We start from the raw sequence: 19641 nt of genomic DNA, 5'->3' as shown, positions 1-19641 counted from the left end.
TGGATACATATCAATCTCCTTTTCCTTCCCTTCACAAATTTCATAATTTTAGCACCCTCTGTTGTCTAAAGTTCTTGTTTTGATCTGGCAGCAGAAGCCCAATAAAGTAGAGGCTGGAAGAGGGAATTCCACAGTCTGGCAACTTACTCCTGAGAAATTTCCTTTAGTACCTTAATGTGCATTGCCACGAAGTACCAAGTGCTGCCCTACTGTAGATCAAAGTGAGACCACAATTCAGGAAAGGGGGGGGGGAGCTCAAAGCAGTGCCACATGCTGCTGATTTTGAAATGACACCATGTCTTTGCATGGCACTATGATGAAGTACCCTAAAATTAGCCTTCTTACTACTTTGTCAAGACTGCATGCAGGGAAGCAAGTAGCCTTCAGTGGGGAGAGGAAAGAGGCGCTGGAGAGGAAAGACCTGGGACTCGCTCACACACAAGCAGGTCACACCACTTCCCTCACGGTGAGCTGAGCTGGCTTCTATTCAAATTTCCACAATGGATTATTTAAATGTGATCCATTGCGTGCAAGTGTTCTGGGATGGAGGTAGGGAGAATATTACAGTGAGAGCACCAGGGAAAGAGAAGAGTTGTTTACTACTTGAGAATTGGTGGGGTGAGCAGTGGGATGAAGGCAGTTTAATTTTAAAGGAAAGGGGTAGGTTTTATATTCTCACATGTTTTTGTAATGGAGTTGAGGGTGCTTGTTCAAAGCCTAGTTGCCTCAAGGGCCTTTACCACATGAAAAAGGATTGAATAGAAGGAGATTATCCTTAAAACTTAGGACAGCAAGCTTTACAACTAAAGTAATAGTTAGAAAAGGTATGTCCAGAATTGTCAATTTGTTTAGAATATTATGGTTTTGATGTGTGACTACTGTACAATAAGGGAGAAATATGAAGCTGGGCTCTCTCTTTTTCTTCTAACAATTTATAGCCATTTATCAACTTGGAAGTTACCTTACACACCTCCTTCAGTATCTCAAAAAAGTACCTACGGTAACTAGAGGTTTAGGTAAATGCACATTTATTTAAATTTAACCAGTCTCTTCAGTTTAATTTAATGGGTTGATAGCCCTAGTAAAAATTGGATGTACAACCTGTTCTTCCTGTGCTCCCAGAGTGAATTTTCCCTGATGTTTCCCTCTCCCCTCACAGAATATTTCTGAGAAGCCACAATATTCACTTGGGAATAAAGAGTGCTGTAATGGTGCAGGAATAGTCACAAGTGAGGGAAATGGGGACCGTGGGGGCAGGGAGACATAGAATGAATGTTAATGTGTTGTCACATGTTTTGTGGATGTGACTAGAAGAAGAAATACTGAAACTGCAGGAGGGAAAGAAACCTATAGAATATTTGTTTAAGGAGGCAAGGAGGACAATAAGCAGCACAACTGCTTGGATGGTTGAACAGTGAACAAATTACAGAAATTAGTTCCAAAACAATGTAAGGAAAGCAGGGATAGTGTCACAGGACTTCCCATGTTTAACTTCCTGGGATGAAGGAAGAGGTTTCCCAAAAGCATCCTTTAACCCCATTAAAAAAATATCAACCATAATAAAGCTGCTCATTATGGAAATAATTTTAACCCCTTTAACCCCTTCCATGAACCATAATATTCTTAAGCTTCCCTGGGATACTTTTCCTACTGTAATAGAAGTCAATAGGACATTCCCCAGAAAACCAGTTTGATATTAAAAAAAAAATCCTGGAAGTAAAGAAAAGAGACCTTTTCACCTATGTGAATATAAGTTATGGTCCAGGAGGCAGATCTACATATTTTAAATAACTGGCCACTCATTCTTGTGAGAGAATGGAGTAGTGAATGAAGCCATAGGTTGTGATCAAAATAATGAAATGCTGTTCCCTGTTTGTACCTATTTGTGTTTCCAAAGCCAGCCAGGTCAGCACATTAGCCAGCCAACATCGTGTTCCTCATTTCATCCTGAACAGTGAAGAACTGGTGAGTGATGATACCTTCTACATTCTATCTGCAAGCTTGGTGGTACTAGCTGTACCTCTCCTAAGGCAGTTGCTAATGGTCAGGTGTTTCATGCGCACAACACTATGAAGTTTCATAGAGGCTATGATGTCTGAACTGTAAGGCCAGGTTATCTATTTGTGGATCAAAGAAAGTGCTTTCTTGTAGTTCCTCTCAGCATAGGAAGGATTCCCAAAATCCACCTACTCCCCAGCATTTTAAAATAAATCATTATAGTAGTTCTGCATACTGTATAAGGAATTTGCTTAATTGTTTATGTAGGTCAAAATCTACATTTCCGTGACCTAAAAGCAAACAACATATGATGTGCCCTAAAAATAAATATTTTGAATCCTTTTTCTGGCATTCATTTCTGAACAAGTGAGTGTGCCTAGACCTCTGAATCTCCATTTTCCAGGGTACCAGTTCACTCATAGAGGTGTATGCATTCATGCGTTCAGGTATGTGCAGGTAGACCCCATGCAAATGTTACCTTTAAAAGAGTGAAGGCCAGCCAAGAGGTTTACCTTCAAACATGCATTCCGTGTTCATTTGTGCACAAATGAATGTCAATAAGAACCTTGAAATGCAGTGAGCGCACGTTCCAGCATACTTTAGAATATATGTTTATCTTCACCCAAATATGAAAATGTGTCATACGATATGCTCTAGACCAGGGGTCAGCAAACTTTTTCAGCAGGGGGCCAGTCCACTGTCCCTCAGACCTTGTGGGGGGCCGGACTATTTTTTTTTTTTTTTGGAGGGGAATGAACGAATTCCTATGCCCCACAAATAACCCAGAGATGCATTTTAAATAAAAGCACACATTCCGCTCATGTAAAAACACCAGGCAGGCCCCACAAATAACCCAGAGATGCATGTTAAATAAAAGGACACATTCTACTCATGTAAAAACATGCTGATTCCCGGACCGTCCGCGGGCCGGATTTAGAAGGCGATTGGGCTGGATCCGGCCCCCGGGCCTTAGTTTGCCTACCCATGCTCTAGACTCTTAAATGTACATTCACAGAATATATACAAACTTATATTATCCCCAGCCCCTAAATAACTACCCAATTGAGAATTCCTGATAGACAGGGGAAGGAAGTTCCTTAACCAGGGTGTGGCAAGCAAGAGTGACTTTCTAAATAACTTTTACATTTGCATGTGACACATGGAGAGTGCTATCAAGTGGCCAACCTCAGCTGACCACAGAAATTGTGTGGGACATATGAATAGTAGATATTTATAGGCAACAGACGATACAATTTTTAACAACTATCACCTGCTTAGAACTTTTACATGTTAAAATGTGTTGACCCGCTGTCACAACCATAATTTCATAAGAGCCTTCCTTACAATTCTTACTGCCATGGTTTTCCACTTAGTAATGACTTAATATTTGACCCCAAAGCTCATATGCATCTTGGTGTGTTTGTGTAGAAGTGTAAATGGAGTGTCCACAATGCTGTGCACAGCAGAAGATACTCTTTCTTTGCTGCCCTGGGCAGGGCTGGGCCTACTGTTAGGTGGAGTGAAGCAGCTGATTTTGGACATCATGAAAGGGCAGCAAATTGATAGTTACTTACTTAATTTTGGTATTTTTTTACTGTCACAGGGGAGGAACATGCACTTGTGGGATTTTCCCACCTCAGGTGCCAAATTAATTTGACGGGCTCTGAGTATTATGTATCTTGACTTGAAGCAGATGGGGAGGGCAGGGGAGATCTCTAGTGAAATTCCAAACAAAATATTTTAATGTGCCAGTAATTAGGATATTTGTGATTATACTAGTCATGTCAAATGACTGATATTTAAAACCTAAGAAGGTTAGGAAATAACCTAACACAGTTATATTATTAGACTTTACAATGTTTCTCAGAAGTGAAATTCACTGATTTATTGTGGTCATTTTGGATGGTAATGAAGGAGGTGAGGACAGGTGACCCCACCTAGGCCCGAAGTCACCCCCCCTCAATAATCACCTCAGGCCTCAAAACTGTCCAAAATTCCTTTTGTCTTCTAAAAATCCACAGCTACAGCTTTTCTGTGGATTCTCACAAGATAAGCAAAACCGTTACTTTTATCAGTACAAGAAGGCTTCAAAAAGCTAATGAATAGGCTCTGTTCAGGGCAGGCCTGAGAACTGACTTTTATCTCATTCAGTTGCAACATCTTGGACATGCTGAACCACAAGGCTCCCCCCCCCCGACTTCTCACCCCCTTTCCTGGGAAGAGTCCAAAAGAGTCCCAAGACAGCAGTTTTCTGTTCATGCTCAGGGGAACTCGAGGCAGGACTTCAGAGGAGGAGGAGAAAGGGGAGGGAACTAGAAGGGGAATATATGCTCTGTGCAAATGACTGTGAATTCGTGCTTGTTTGTGAACTATCACACTTGCTCCTTCTACCAGTTCATGGATGGTAGAAATAAAGCTTTTTCTCCGAAACTATTCCTTGAGTGTATGTTGACTCCCCTCTACCTTTCCCGGGCACAATATTTTTCCCACCCGAGGGCAAAGTCTCATAAGGCTACAGTAAGATGGATGCAGCCTTACTATGCTACCCCTCCAGTTTTCTTCACTAAACAACCATGTAGTTCTAAGGTCTGTCCCTTGGCTTCCACCATAGGCTTGGTCAAGGAGTGAACCCCTTTTGTATTCTTGCACCAGCTTACTAGTACCAGAACCTCAAAGCCTTAAAAATCCTGAATCTTTACCAGCTCCTCTCTGTCCCCTGCAAGTTGGTAGCTGTCTGAATTTCCCCCTCTTTAGTGCACTGTGCACAAGGATTTGCCACTGGTTGGGACCCAAAAATGCTCTGAGCCCTGTCCAGCCCACCACATCCCTTCTTTAGCATGTTGATCACACCAGCACTCTTTTTCTGGTGAGAAAGAGAGAGAAGCAAAGAAATAGACAGTGCAGAAAGGGGTTCTGTGATGTAGACTGGCGTTAAAGGTGCTAAAAAAAAAGAAAGAAAGACTGCTGCAATAAAGCATAGGCTGGAAATATTTTTGTTTTGTAAAGGTCATTATTTCCTTGTCCTCCTCCATCTAAAATACTATGGGAAACTTCTACATTGTTCTTCACACACAGCGTTTCTTCCGCTCTAGGCCCCTCCTAATAGATTTTCTATAAAGAGCAATCTGAACAAAAGACTTCAGTTACCACCACCTGGTGCCTTTACATTAAAAAGCAACAGTTCACCGCCTAATATACAAAGATACAAATGCATGCAATCTGTCACTATAGGTACCCAGCAAACTAAAGCACATCTTATTTTTCATATACAATGACAAATTGAATGAAAATCATAAAATGAATCTGTTGCATCTTCCAGATTAAAATGACAAAACTGACAGCTTCTCATTTATTTCTATTTCATATACTCTGTACATATGGCACAATTTGAAGGGTTGGTTCAAATTCTAATCTCAAAATTCATTCTAAGTATGGAGGATTTATTTCTCAGGAGTGCTTGAACTGATAGAAAACAAAGCCTAGTGAATGATAAAAGTAATGATTCAGTTTAAGTTAAAACTGAGCGGCCTACATAAATTTGTTCAGCTACCAATTCTCTTGAAGCCAAACAGTTTCTTCAACCTCTCTCATAACTCATTCATGTTAATAGACAATAAAATCTTAATTAAAAACGTTAGAACTGCAACCTGTGGTTTTTTAAAAAAAACTACACACAATATTTTTCTAATAATTGGAACTGGCAGCTACTGTTGTAAGCAGCTGTTAAGTAAGGTTATTGTTTTGCTTTCTCTGTAGGATTTCTAATAGCTTAATTAGAGTTTCTTAGACTTACCCAAATAATTGTTTTTTAAAAGATCATTCGTTCTAAGCTTGTGAGCCAGGTCTGCTCTTCCTTGTTGGAGAAAACAATTATGCATATCACTGGGAAAAGAAGCTTTAATTCATAGCTAGAGAGATTTCTCCTCGGTCACACATGTACTAACTAGTCTAAAAAGGTTTATGTTAATGTATAGTCTGTCATATCAGACTATATTTTAAATGCTGTGACCTGTTCCGTTTTGCCCAGTCATAGTGATTCAGCTGATAATTTAGGCATTAGGGAACACATTGGCTCAGGAAGCAAATTAAAAAGCTCAGGATATTATTCTTCCTTTACTTTATAGTATAGGCATTTAAGCAACTTTTCTGTGGTGGTGGGGTACATGGGATATATGTTTTTTGTTTAATGGGAAACGGAGGGATTAGCTGGAATTATAGGTGGTTTTCATTAAATGTTACCCACCACACAACAAAGAGGAGGAGCATGTTAAGTCTTATAGAAACTTCTGCCCCAGCTTAGTATTTTCTTTCAGGGTCAGAATATCAGTTCAGGTTAAAGGCTGAAGTATGACACTGTTTTGAATTGCGCTGTTTAATTGGCTTCTTGGTTTGCTAATATCCTAGAAATATACCAATAATATCAGATTTATCTGGCAGCTCCTGACTTCTTCTTTTTTCAAATTTTCTGCCACATTAGTAATTCACAATACTTTAGACTGAATAGTTTTTGAGATTAGGAAAATATACAAGACTGGATTTCACTGAGCCTATTCTCCCAACTCTATAACTTTAACTCTTCCCTTTCCAAATAGTATTGCCTTTTTATCAAAATATTTTCTTAAATGGGGTGGGATGCAGAATCATGACCAGGAATTCAGTAAAAAGGGGAGGGAGTATTTAGCCTTTCTTCGCAAAGAATGATAATAACCCATACAAACATCTGGTGTTGGGGGAAATGGAACTGTCTGCTTGGAAGCAGAGTTGTTATTCCATTTCCAGTTCAAAGTGGAGCAGCAGTGATTGGGTGGTGTTAAATAATCCATATTCAAAAGCATCCTTAGACTGAATATTTGAAACTGATGCTTGTTTTTTGGAGTTCTCCCTTTGAGTGATGATGTGAGGTTTCACAAAGTGTAGTACATGCTCATGAACAGTAGAGGGAGTGTGGCAAGCAATCAGAGTGAAAAGAAACAATGGTTTAAATTTAAAATCCAGCCACTAATCAAATGACTGCTTGCTGCTTCAGTACATTCGTAATACAAAAGTACGCATCAATTCCTGTCATAAAACATACTATCCAACTGTGCCTGTTTAATACCTATTGATAGGCTGCCTGCTTTTCTTGTGAGATAATTTATGCTGAACTTTGGAACTTCTGAAGATGTGCGTACATGGAGCTGGTTGCATTTTTTAAAAATCCCCATTAGTGTGATTGTTTCTGATAATGTGTTTCCTGAGCAATGTATTTTAGGATTAATATTTTTTACCTTAAAAAAAAAAATCTCTGACAGGGCACTACGCCAACTCCTATGGCAATGTTTTTTTTTAAAAAAAAATATGCCTTGTTTAAAGTCCTACTATGAATCTGGACTGAGTAAGACAGCAATTACTGCCTTCCTAAAGGACAGGGCATTTGTGCTGAATACAAAATGGGGTGAGAAGCCAGCGGAAGGATTTGAGGAAAGGGTGACATGTGGGCAGAACCAAAAGATGTGAGTAATTTTGGCATGCACCTTTACCTTGCTGGATTAGGGTAATAGCATTTTAGTATTTTGTTTTATTTGTGTGGTGTTATAGATCAAGTTGCAGTTGCAGATGCAGATGCAAGCTGCAGTTGTGTGGTGTTATAGATCAAGTTGCACGTTGCTGTCAGGAACATGACCTGTTTGTTTTTCTTACACCCCCACACCCCAGTAGAAAGGATAAAACATTTGTGGATACGTATATTAACCAATTCATCCTTACAACTCTTGTTTAGATGATGAAGAAAATAGAAGTGATTTCATGTATCATTAATGGAAATACTGCATCCAATTCTAGGAATGGAGCCAGCGCATGAGGCAGATAGCATATAATTAATAACTTGAAAACCCAGAAAGTATGACAACTTGAGAACAGCCCAAGTGTGATGTTGTCTTATTTCTTTTATGATGATGACTCTTATGGGAGTACCAAGTTCCAGTGGGTTTAGTATGTTACTATAAAAGCAACTCATTGTCTCTTGAGACAGACAAATGCCAACAATAACAACAGTTTGACTGTTTTCATGCTGCTAGGTGTGTACCATCAGTCTATTTTAATAGAGTATCACTTTCTTATGTTTAAGTAGGTGCACTTGCCATCATATTTTGGGACACCTTTTGCAGGCTGCACACTTGCACTTGCTTCTGTAACTGGAGTCATTTAGGGCCTCACTTTCCCAGGGCAGGGAGCAGGTCTTACAGGACTCATAGCCAATATGGTTTATTAATTACTGCTGATATTCTAATTGCTGCTGTTCAGTTTTAAAGAGGTGAATGTGGTTTTAATTGGATTGTTGTTGTTAATAGTATGCTTTCTGAAATTTTGTACAGTGCCTTGAAAATGAAAGGAAAATGAATTTAAAGATCAACTTCATATATCATAACAAGTTTGAGTTCACTGCTGTACATTCTTCCCTCCAGACATTTAGACACAGATGTTGTCTCTCACTTAAAAACAATAGCCAAAGAAGTTAGTGGTGTGGACTTCAGAAAAAGGGATTCTAGATTGAGTCACTAGGAACTTACGTGTGGAGACTGTGTCTTCCTCTAATGTTTGACATTTTGAGGGAGATGTACACCACTCCTCACTAGGACATGTCTGGCAAGGAAATGATATATGGATTCTTAATCCTAAAAAATGGTGGGGACATAACCTTCACATATGCTGTTGCTTGTCTTCCTCTCTTGACATTCTCCTGATCCTGCCAAGATTGCTGGTTTGGTAGGGTGGAGGAATGCAATACTACATGCATCAAATGGTGTTGCCACATCATATTTGGTCTGCAATATATTCTCAGTTAGTATCAACACAGTTATTTCTATTGCAGATGCAGATACAAATCATTTATATTAAACGATGATGACAGATAATGTAAAAAATTATTACTAATGAGATGGCCACCAAATAATGGGCATGTTTGCAATTTGCAGCCCTTTGCCATTTAGAGTTTGGAATATTCAAACATGCAAAGAGAGGAAGGGGTAGAGGAGTGGCTGCCTTTGTCATAATGACCCTTAACTATATTTTGAGAGGGTCTGTTCATATACATTTAAACAGTATCAAATACAAACATAGCGATACTTTTTCTGTATATTTGATCGCTCCACACACACCCTTACTGTGCAAGCATGTAAAAATGTGAATTTTCTAAGACTGTTACAGATTCTTAGGAAACCAGACACAGGTAAGAGCTGAACCCCTGGAAGGTGTGGGCAGGATGTTACCGTATGGTACAATACAGCTAGTGGTACAATACAGCTAGCAGAACCCCTGGAAGGTGTGGGCAGGATGTTACCGTACGGCACAACACAGCTAGCAGAACAGCTAGCAGATTTTACAGCATGCATCTGGTTTATTTCTGTTAACAATAGTTTTTGTTAATTAATGTGTGTGCGTGCGTGCGTGCGTGCGTGCGTGAGTGCATAATATAAATATTAGAGTATCCAACATAATTTCATTTGGTTACATTTCAGCTTGGATTTTTTTCCAATGGAGCCTAACACCCCAGTCCTAAAACCTTTATTTTAAAGCAGGTTCTATTCATGTCAGTAGTGTGCTTAGGATCTCAGCCCTATTTTCTCTTACTGTGCTTTTCAAATGTCGAATAGTCAGCCTTTTTACTGATCAGTGGCGTAGCGTGGGGGGTGCAGGGGGGGCCGGCCGCACCGGGCGCAACATCTGGGGGTTAGGGTTAGGGGGCGCAAATCCACAGGTTAGGGGGCGCAAATCCACGGGTTAGGGGGCGCAAATTACTTGCCTTGCCCCGGGTGCTGACAACCCACGCTACGCCACTGTTACTGATGCCATTTTTTTTAGGGCCACAGTAATCATTATAGTGGAGGATTGCCATTGACTTAAATGTGACTGGGATCAATCTCTACATGACAGTAACTTTACAACTGCATAACCATAACTCTGTCTTCAAGTGTTTTCTGTTGGAAGTATTTAAATTATGTTTACAAATGGCTTGGTGACACCCTGATATACATTATTGGTTTCAAAAGTTGGAATGTATTTATTGCTATCTTTGTGGAGTGCTAATGTGGCATAATCCATATCGAGATTCCATGCAGGATTTAAAACCTCCGGAAGAGTTTGTGTAGAGTTGTGAAACTCCTCAAGAGTCTCTCCAGTACTGCAAAGCTATGTAAGAGTCTGTATGTCTTTGTAGAAGGGAGGGGTCTGCAATGATGTAAATAAACATCCAATTTCTTCACTATTCCAGTATCTAAGATATTCTTGGAGACTAGAATAGTTGCGGAATGCTATACTTTTATTTTTACAGTTGCATCTAATACCAGGAAATTAAAATATATTTAACCAGCCAGGAACTTCTCCAATCAATGTTCTGAATGCCATAATCCACTCTCCATTCAGATTGCTCCTTAAAGTCCATGATTCCTCTGAAGCCATTGGTTTAATCCAATTGAAACAAACTAGATGCTACAAGGAACGTATGGCATTTGTGTGTCTGACCTATCTCCCCCAGTAATATACACTGAAAGTCACATATTGACACTGTACCATAACACTCTAAGTTCCCCGTCCCAGTTTTACTTCATTGACCTCCCCATGCAAAGGGTAGGGAAACTCTGAGTATGATTATGTCATCGCATGTGCTCTCAGAGATGAGAGTTCACAGCCACCATGTAGCCTCCTGCAATGTCTAACTTGAACTCTAGTTCTTCCCAGTTGAAGCAAAACCAAGCTATACTTTTTCTATCCATTGAAATTTGCACCCATCTGAAATTTGCAATGCAGTTCGCCAACCAAGATTGTTGGTTTTTTTAATGCATCTATTGGGGGAAGCGAGCATAAAAATGAGTATATTAGTGAAAACAACATACAAAATTGTGTACATTAGTAAAAACTGCATACAAAAATGTATTTATTGGTTAGTCCTGATAGTTTTCATATTTATTTCAGCTTAACTATGACTTAATTAGCATGAATGCAACCTGATTTATTATATATAAGAACAGCAACAAAATATTTAAAAGATCACAGCCTTAATAGTGATAAAATGTGCTGTGTTCGCTTCGTAAATCTTAGGTTAAGCCCCTGGGACATAATCCCATAAACAGTTCCTGTTTATTTCAGTCAGACAACATGTCTTCAGGCTTCATGTACTAGCAACAGATGTTTAGGATGGAGTTATTAATTAAAACATAAGTGGCACCTTACAAACCATGACCTCATGCAACCGTCGCAGGCAAAATGGTATTGTAGGTTTATATGCCACTGCCGGTATTTAGGATTGCATTTTCAGGATGCAAGATGATTTGAATGGATCAGCCAGGCACAATTAAATGCCCTTGATTTCAATGGGAGAATTAAGCACTTGCTTAATTATGTCTCACTGAATCCAATGGGACTTTAAAGGGTTTAACTTTAGCAGGATCATGCCCCCAATGTTTAAACTGTTTGATTTTTTAATGTATATACTCTTAGCCTTGAATCTAACTAGTTAAAATCTTAAGCCTTTATTAGTGGTATGTAATCTTCGGCATGTCAGATATTCTGAGCAATAAGAATAAGGAAGAGCTTAGATCCCACTATTTTCTAATTTTAAAATGAATGTGCCTGCTTTGACAACAGTTTACGTAAAACAATACAAAATCCATTTTGAATGAGTCATGCCAAGAGCGTGAGCATCCATCAAAGACATTCTGGGAGGAGATAAAATGATGACCCCCTCCCTTGCATATACACACATATCCCGTAAGTGCTGTTACAGCAATGGAATCCCTTTGCTCAATATTATCCTGTCCAATGAGGTGGAATGTTTCACAGGCACATGGTTTATGAGTCTCAAAATAACTTGGGACCTGCAAACGGACAAATGCTATTGCTTCAGTGGTGACAGGTTGTTCAGCTTCTTACAGCCATCTCCCCCCAAAACCAAGGTTAACGCCTTTCCCCCCCGCTCCACCCGATGGACTCCAAGACGTTTTGGTTCCAAAGGACTTGAAGGAATTGCTTCAGTCATTTTAATCTCTTACTTCGGAATCTTTATCACCGTGATTGTGTTGCCAGAGTTGGATTTCAACAACTGGATAAATCAGAAAAGGTAATGTCTTTAACTTTCAAGAGTGAGTGTGTGTTTCGATGAGATTGCGCAGGTGCACGGAGGGTCCAGGAGGGAGAGAATCCATGTTATAGCTGAATGATAATTGTTGCTGATAAATCATATTAGGTGAGCAAGAAACTTTAAATATTCTCTTTCTTAAATGGCGCAGAGGCACACAAGATTGAATGGAAATGAAATAATCTACAGAATCTACAGAGTGTGAAGGGTGGGAGGGAGTCCAAATTCCTTCTGTGCCTGTTTAGGTATTCTAAGTAGAGTCAACAGAAGGCAAAAAAATGTATAAATTGCATGGGTGAGAAATGTCCCTTTTGAATCCCCCTCTTAACTGTACTTTAAGCAATTGCTTTGTAATCACTAGCACTAAATCCACACCAATAATCAGCATTACCTCCTTAAAGAAAACACATACATAGTGTCTAGTTTAATATTGCCCTATATTTAAAGTCTTTTTTAAAAAAATAAAATTGGGGGGGGAGAGAGAGAGTATGTGTCATGTAAAATGATACTGCAAGCTATATTTAGGGTTTGGAGATCTGCTCTGTGGATTAATGTACACAACAGCTGCAGAAACAGTCTTGCTCGAAGGGCATTGCTCTCCCAACCCCCAACTCCCATCTCTCTCTCTCTCTGAAAAAAATGTTTTTGATGGTCAGTGGCAAATGTTTGGCCTGATATGTTGCAACATTAAGCAGTAATTGAAAGAGTATCGTGAAATATAATAAAAGAATGAACAATATAAAAGAGAATTTAGTAAACTCTTCGGTTATCTGTTCGGAACAGTTGTTACATATCAATTTACACATGCAGAAATGTTATTATTTTAAATAAGCTTGAAAAAGAAGTTCCTGGGTTTGTAAAGCAAAGCCCCATGCAGCAATACAGCGTATACATTTTAAATTCTTCAACTGTAAACACCACGCTAAAGCTATCTATGGTGGCAGAGGGTATGTTTGCCACCCTTTCAGAATGAAGATGTTTAAAATGTCATCCTTCAGGCCGTGAAAATGCATTTCTCAAGAAACCACCCGAGATTCTACTAACAAAGTATGATTACTCCAGAGTAAATTGCTACAGGATTGTAGCTCAGTCTTTTTAGGAATAAAACTTGTATAACTAATATGCCTTGAAATGTGGTACACAACCTAATTAATTGTAAATATTATACTTTAAAGTAGTTGTCCCATAGAAGTCAATGAAATTTGGTCAGCTTAAACAGTAGCACTTCAGCTTAACCATGTTTGAGGATGATTAATGTAAACACTTATTCAGAATTTTCAGGTTTGTAATTATATATATATATATATATATATATATATATATATATACACACACACACACACACACATATATGATCAACATTTTGAGGTAGTAAGTAAAATGTTTTATATATCTTATATCTATTTTATATCTATCCTCTATGAGGCTCCAAAGTTTAATTAATACATTAATATGCAGTTAATGACATTAAAAATAGCTATCAAACAATATTAGCAATTCAGGATTGCATTAATGTGTGAGTTCATAAAAAGATCAGTATACAGAAGTCCATTTTGTATCAGATCAATCCAGCTTAGAACTTTACAATCTTGAAATCAGTTGTTCACTAGTAGTTCACAATTGTATCAATGAATTTATTTTATTTCTGATCATTGGGCTACAAACCAGAATCCAGTTATTTGGAAGTAGGCTCCAATGAAGCCAATGGAATTTTTTGCAAATAAAGTAGCTTCAATATAGCAGTTGTTTAGTCGTCTTAGTCGTATTCGACTCTCCATGACCCCATGAACCAGAGCATGCCTTGGAAACTCTCACTTTCTTCTCAAAGCTTCTCCTTTTTTATGTCCATGGAGATTTCTTACTGGAGTGGTTTGCCAGTTCCTTCTCCAGGTGGATCACATTTAGTCTAAACTCTTGGCTATGAACTGTCCATCTTGGGTGGCCCTGCACAGCATAGCTCATAGATTCTTGGAGTTATTCAAGCCCCTTTGCCATGATAAGGCAGTGATCCATGAAATGATCCATGTAAAAACACCACCACCGCCTAATTACTGTAGAAATTATACTGTTGCACGCCACCCCAGTCTCTGATATTCCAGGGCTTCCAGGTTCTTACCCAGGGTTTGTGTTTCCTTTTGGAATGAGGCACAGTGGAGACTGAGGTGTCTTTATGATATATGGTTTATTTACACAGGTATACAAGCTGAGCCTCCTCTCTACTAAAGAGCTGGTGGGCTGAATTTTGCCATCCGTTCTTGTCCACCAAGCTGCCCACAGATCTGTATGGTGCATGGCTGTAATAGAAGAGAATGGAGGGGGAGGTAGTAAAATAGAGGTTGTTTGGTTTTTAGCAACTGAAAACTGTTCTTCACTGTAGGCACAAGAACGAACTACATACTTCAACTTCTAAGAAGCATAACTGCAGTGGAATTCAGGGTGGCCTATATTTGGGGGCAGTAGAATCCTGACTTTCCATTTCTTTTTACAGAAGGCAATATATAATATGAGTTGGTTCATTAGAGTTTAACTCCACAACCTTTTTTTTAGGACAAGGCTTAGCTTTGGAATAACGAGATTCATGAGGATATGTTAAGTGGCATAATAATGCATTTGCTTATGCTTTCAAGGTCACATTTACACCATACATTTAATGCATTCTTATTCCACTTGAACAGTCATGGCTGTTAGGGGTGCTGAGAGTTGTTAGAAGACCCCTCATGGAGCTACAATTCCAGCAGCACCCTTAACAAACTACGGTCCCAAGGATTCTTTGTGGGGAAACTGCATATAAGAGTGCTTTAAATGTGTGGTGTGGATGTGACCTTTATTAGATCAATCTTCTACCCACTCTAAGCAGGTTTCTTTTTTGGGGGGGGGAGGGACACTGTTTTTAACCTAAAAAGATATATAAGTTTACTGGGCATAACTACCTATTCTAGTGATTAACCAAACAACCCAATTTTATACCTGCCATCTACATTTCATAAAATTTTAAATGGGAACTGTATCTGGTCCCATAATCTATTTTAAAAAATCAGTCAACGTGAGCTTTCTATGTTAAGCATGAGCAGCAACTGTTTGTATGCTCATGCCTGCTGGAGAATGCCACTGCACATGTGCAGAGTGCCCTTCCATGCTGCTGAGTTGAAATGACCAACTAGTGCACGTTTTACAGCTGAGCTCCCAGGGCCCAATCCCTGGCCATTCCTCTGTCTTCATTGTATAACTGCTCTGTGCTGTTAAGGAGAGATCACACATCCTTTTTAATAATTCAGTATCTATATAAATGTTGTCTTATAGGCTATATATGTGAAATAGCCATCACAGGTCAAAAACTACAAACAGATATTTCATGGAACCTCATCTAAATCACAATACTTTTCAGCAGGGCCACAGACCAGGTTGTTCATTCATTTGGGAGTTGTAATGTGATGGACCAGTGAGTGACGATCAGGCATATTTGACTAATTTCTTGAGTGCACCTGATGCAGTAGTCTTTCCTCACTGTACTTAAAAAAATGCAGTTTGACTAGCAAGGCAATTATGCCCTATTCTTTTTTCTTTCCTTTTTTACTGACATAGTGTTTTGTTCTACTATTGATCAGGTTTTACAGGTTTTTGTAGCCCTACAAAAACCTATAAAACCTATTAACTGAAGCAGGATGAGGGAGGTGTACAATGATGGTTCTAATGTATGATCACTGCTTTCAATATTCTGGAGGCCCGGAGGGGAGAGGAAACCCAGCTGTTAGCCGAAGAGAGGGATAGCTCTGTCAGCAAGCTTAATATAATTATTTTATTTCTCTCACTTAAAAAAGTAAATGGCAATCCATTTGACTTAATAGAAATAATAATTGTGAAGGTATATAGATCAGAACAGTGAAAAAACAGGATTAAAAGGTATATAAAACAAATTTATTTGGCAGGGCCTCTTGAAAACCCAGTCCTAGTATACTAAAGAAACTAAGATTAGAGTTGGAACTACCTGCAGTTACCTTTGAGAAGTTATGGAGGGCAAAAGAGATCACAAAGAATTGATGACAAATAAATATAGTACTTTCCCCATTAAGAAGGGGGAAAGAACCTAGGAAACCACAGAGAAATTAACTTAAGCTGCTGTTCTTTACCCACATCCCTGGAAGTAAGTCCTGCTGCATACAATGGGACATTCTTCTTAGTCATGTATAGGGTTTGCACTGTTAGAGTGAAGCTGGAAGTCAATGCAGATTAAAAACATACCATAACAAGATCAATGCTGTGTTCTTTAACATGCAATTTTTTTAGTTTATACCTCTTAGAATGCAGTTGACATTTCTTGCCATATGATATTGTCCTAGATATGCTAAGGGAGGATTTAAGTAGAAGTTTTTTCAGGGGTCATCAGATGTGCTCACTGGGCACCTTGTGGTCAACTCATGACAATTCTTTCTCCATCTCTGCACTGCAGATTAGGGTGAACAACACAGCCATCACGAATAGCACAGTTTGCACCATCACAGAAACAATGTTCACATACAGTTCCCCTGTGCCGCACTGCCTTATTTTTGGTAACTATTTTGAACATACTGCATGCAATTCAGTGAAATTTAAGAGTATATAAATCCCATGGATTGAAATGGGAGAGTTAAGCATTGTCCTGACTGTCTGTAGGAACACAGCTGGTTGAAGAGCTGCTTTGGAATAGTAGCTTTCAATTATTTGTTTACTAGTATGGGATGAGATTAGCATAGACTCTGAACTGGGTGCTATTTTCAGCAAAAAGAAAAAAAAAGAACAGTAAATGCTGTGGAAGGAAGGATTAAAACAAAAACAACTTGCAAGTATAAGCATTATATCAGGTGAAGATTGAAAAACTAATGTATGCATATATTTTTAAAGGGTGAATGTAGTACTTTTCAGTAAAAGAACCCAGGGATTGTAACTGATCACAAATTATAAATATATGCCAGCAGTGTTTTGGTCTCTGCAGGGAGAGACTATTTTTGGAATGCACAAACATCATAAGTAGGATGTGACACCCTCTATTCAGCACAGATCACTCTTATGCTTGAATATTGTATCACCCATTCCACAGCTCAGCTGAGCCACAGTATTTGTACTGAAGCTTATCAAAACAAATTCTTCTACAGTGGCATTGGTTCGGTTGTTCCACGGCTTCATCATACTGGCAAGTTTTTCCTCGTGTTTAGCCAAAATCAGGTCTGCAGAACTGTAACACACACATACTCCAAGATGATCAGAGCCCACCAGTGACTTCATAAACTTCCAGCTGTCACTGTCTATCTGAAACTGCAAAAGCAGGTGGGTGGGAGGTCATGTACCTAGCAGGCTAGGATACATAGCTGGGAGTGTTTTTGGCTTTGTGTTGCGCACATGTTAGGCACACATGAGCTAAATAAAATAAAATAATAATAATACAATAAACTTACAGAAAACAACAGCATGTATAAAAACAGTTAAAATTGTATACATATAAACAACCTAAAATCTAATACATATACTGACTAGGATAAACATCTCCAGTTAGGAGGCTTGTTGAAAGAGGATTTGCTTTCTGTTCATTTAAACCACAGCATTGTTGTGGTTTTGTCATTTGGGTTTGAGGGTAAAGATCAATTACTGTGTGATGATGCCTGGGTGGCAAGCTAGTTAATTTCTTCCTTGCCTTCTGGTTACACAAGTGATGGAGAAGTAGCATTTTCAAATTCTGCATCTGATTATTATTATTATTATTATTATTATTTTTTTTTTTTTTTTAAAGTAATTCTGCCAATTTCATGTTTGGCAGAGCAGCTGTGCCTTTGTAAAAAGCAGAAATCAACTGGTGGAGCTTTTCTCAAATATGAAAATTCAGAAAAGGGAACTGCTTCATTTGCTGGCTATGCTTCTCTTTCAAAAGCACAGAAGCCCTACCAGAATAAAGATATAGATATAGATATAGATATATGATAACTCTAAATATGAAAGTTCTAACTTGGCTGCTGTCTGCAACTCAGAACATTAGAACAGGGTTGGGGGACCTTGGAGGGCCAAATGGGGCTCCCAGCCTGTTTATGTGGTCCTTGAGATTCTCCCTAGATCACACCCTGTGCTGGTTCTGTTTTGCCCACTGCTAGCTAGGAGGAGGAATTTCTAATCCTCTACTTCCTGCTTCAGCCACCTGCATTTCTGGGATGGGGCGAAGTGGGGCAGAGGAGACAGGAAACTTTTATTCCTAGTTTCCTTAAGTTAACTTATCATAGGATCCATCCAGACATTCTGGTAATTTGTCTTTAAAAATATTTTCTTTTTGCATTTAAGTGATTTCAGTCAAGAGGACTTGGTACATCCCAATCCCCATGCAGTATGTGGGTATCACTAGTTTTGAGTTTGCTGTCCTCTGAAGTCAGGTTGCTTTCTACAGGCTGTACAGTGGGCATGACTTGATTTTGTCCAGGGTTTGCGAAGCATAGGACAGGGTCATTTAAAAACAAGAACTGCCTGTAACACTTGCCACACAAGCCGATGCACATCTACTCAAAAGTAAGTTTTGCTCAATTTAATGGGACTTACTCCCAGGTGAGTGTGTAGCAAATATGTACACAGTGGGACTTACTTCTGAGAATATATGCTTAAGATTGCACCATTGATCTTTTCAAGGCAGACTGTTGGCAAAACTGATACCTTTTCTCGTTTGATTATTGCATATGTTGCAGGCAAAAATTAACAAAAAGTGAGGTGGGCAAAATATGTTTCAGAGTGCTGTAGTTTGACTGCTGGCTAGATTCTTACTAAATACCGGGCAAAAGAATTTATCTTCACCAGAATAGCAAGCAAAGTTTTGATAGAATGTTATGACCTAGATGATCCACAATAAAATGTTAAGATTTAGGCTTAGGGCTAACTCAGAAATTACATGCGCATGAGACGTTTCCCCCCTTAGATTGCTGTATCTATGGAGCAAATATGTTGCATGAAAGCAGTCTCTCTCTGAATCTGCTTAGCAGTGAAAGTAGTAGCTTCTTTAGCTGTTGTTAAAGCATCATCCTTCCTTTTCCCATCTGGATCTACTCTTGTTTGTCTGCATAGCCCTCTTTTACACTAATTATTGAGCAAGGCTAGGCAGGGTTACTGTAGCGATGGATGTTCTTGAAGGGATTAGAAGTACTGATTACATTTATCTGTCTAGTCATACTTACATTTTACTAATCCATGTAATATATTCACTAGAACTGCAAGCTTTGAGCAGTAGCATTTGTAAGTTAATCAACTGAAGTTTTAATTGATTGATCAGTAGGGGCCAATTTTAATAAGTGAGAGCAAATTTTACTTGGTGGAGCCACAATGTACATTTGTTTATTTTTAAGGATTATTTTGGTTATAGTATGTTACTGTAACAGGAATTTTTAAAAAATATGTCCAGGATGGCCCTTGCTTCTAAATATCCATAGCAGCTTTTGTTTGTCGCACTGTAGATTTTGCTTCTTACATTTTCTCAAAAAGGCTCCTATATTGGGGTTTTTATAATATGCAGATTCATGTACATTGAATTA

General features: G+C 38.8%; 1 protein-coding gene across 8 annotated transcripts in view; it reads left to right on the top strand.

Annotated features, from left to right (window-relative positions):
• The window catches only part of MYPN (myopalladin), a 67149-nt gene that overhangs the window by 2069 nt on the left and 45439 nt on the right, over positions 1–19641 (top strand). For 2 of the 8 annotated variants that reach the window (XM_082222297.1, XM_082222296.1), the window contains exon 1: positions 11863–12091. Coding sequence is in view for 1 of the 8 variants with exons in the window: in XM_082222302.1 (XP_082078428.1) it covers positions 11706–12091 (386 nt within the window). In the remaining 7 variants the exon portion in view is untranslated. Of the gene's footprint in view, positions 1–342; positions 467–1897; positions 1966–11690; positions 12092–18512; positions 18632–19641 lie in introns of those variants that run through there. The other 6 variants (XM_082222298.1, XM_082222299.1, XM_082222301.1 and 3 more) reach the window with 6 other exon arrangements.

The sequence above is a fragment of the Podarcis vaucheri genome (genome assembly GCF_965113315.1).
Source record: "Podarcis vaucheri genome assembly, chromosome: 5".
Lineage (NCBI taxonomy): Eukaryota > Metazoa > Chordata > Lepidosauria > Squamata > Lacertidae > Podarcis > Podarcis vaucheri.
This window is presented reverse-complemented; position numbering and strand designations above follow the sequence as displayed.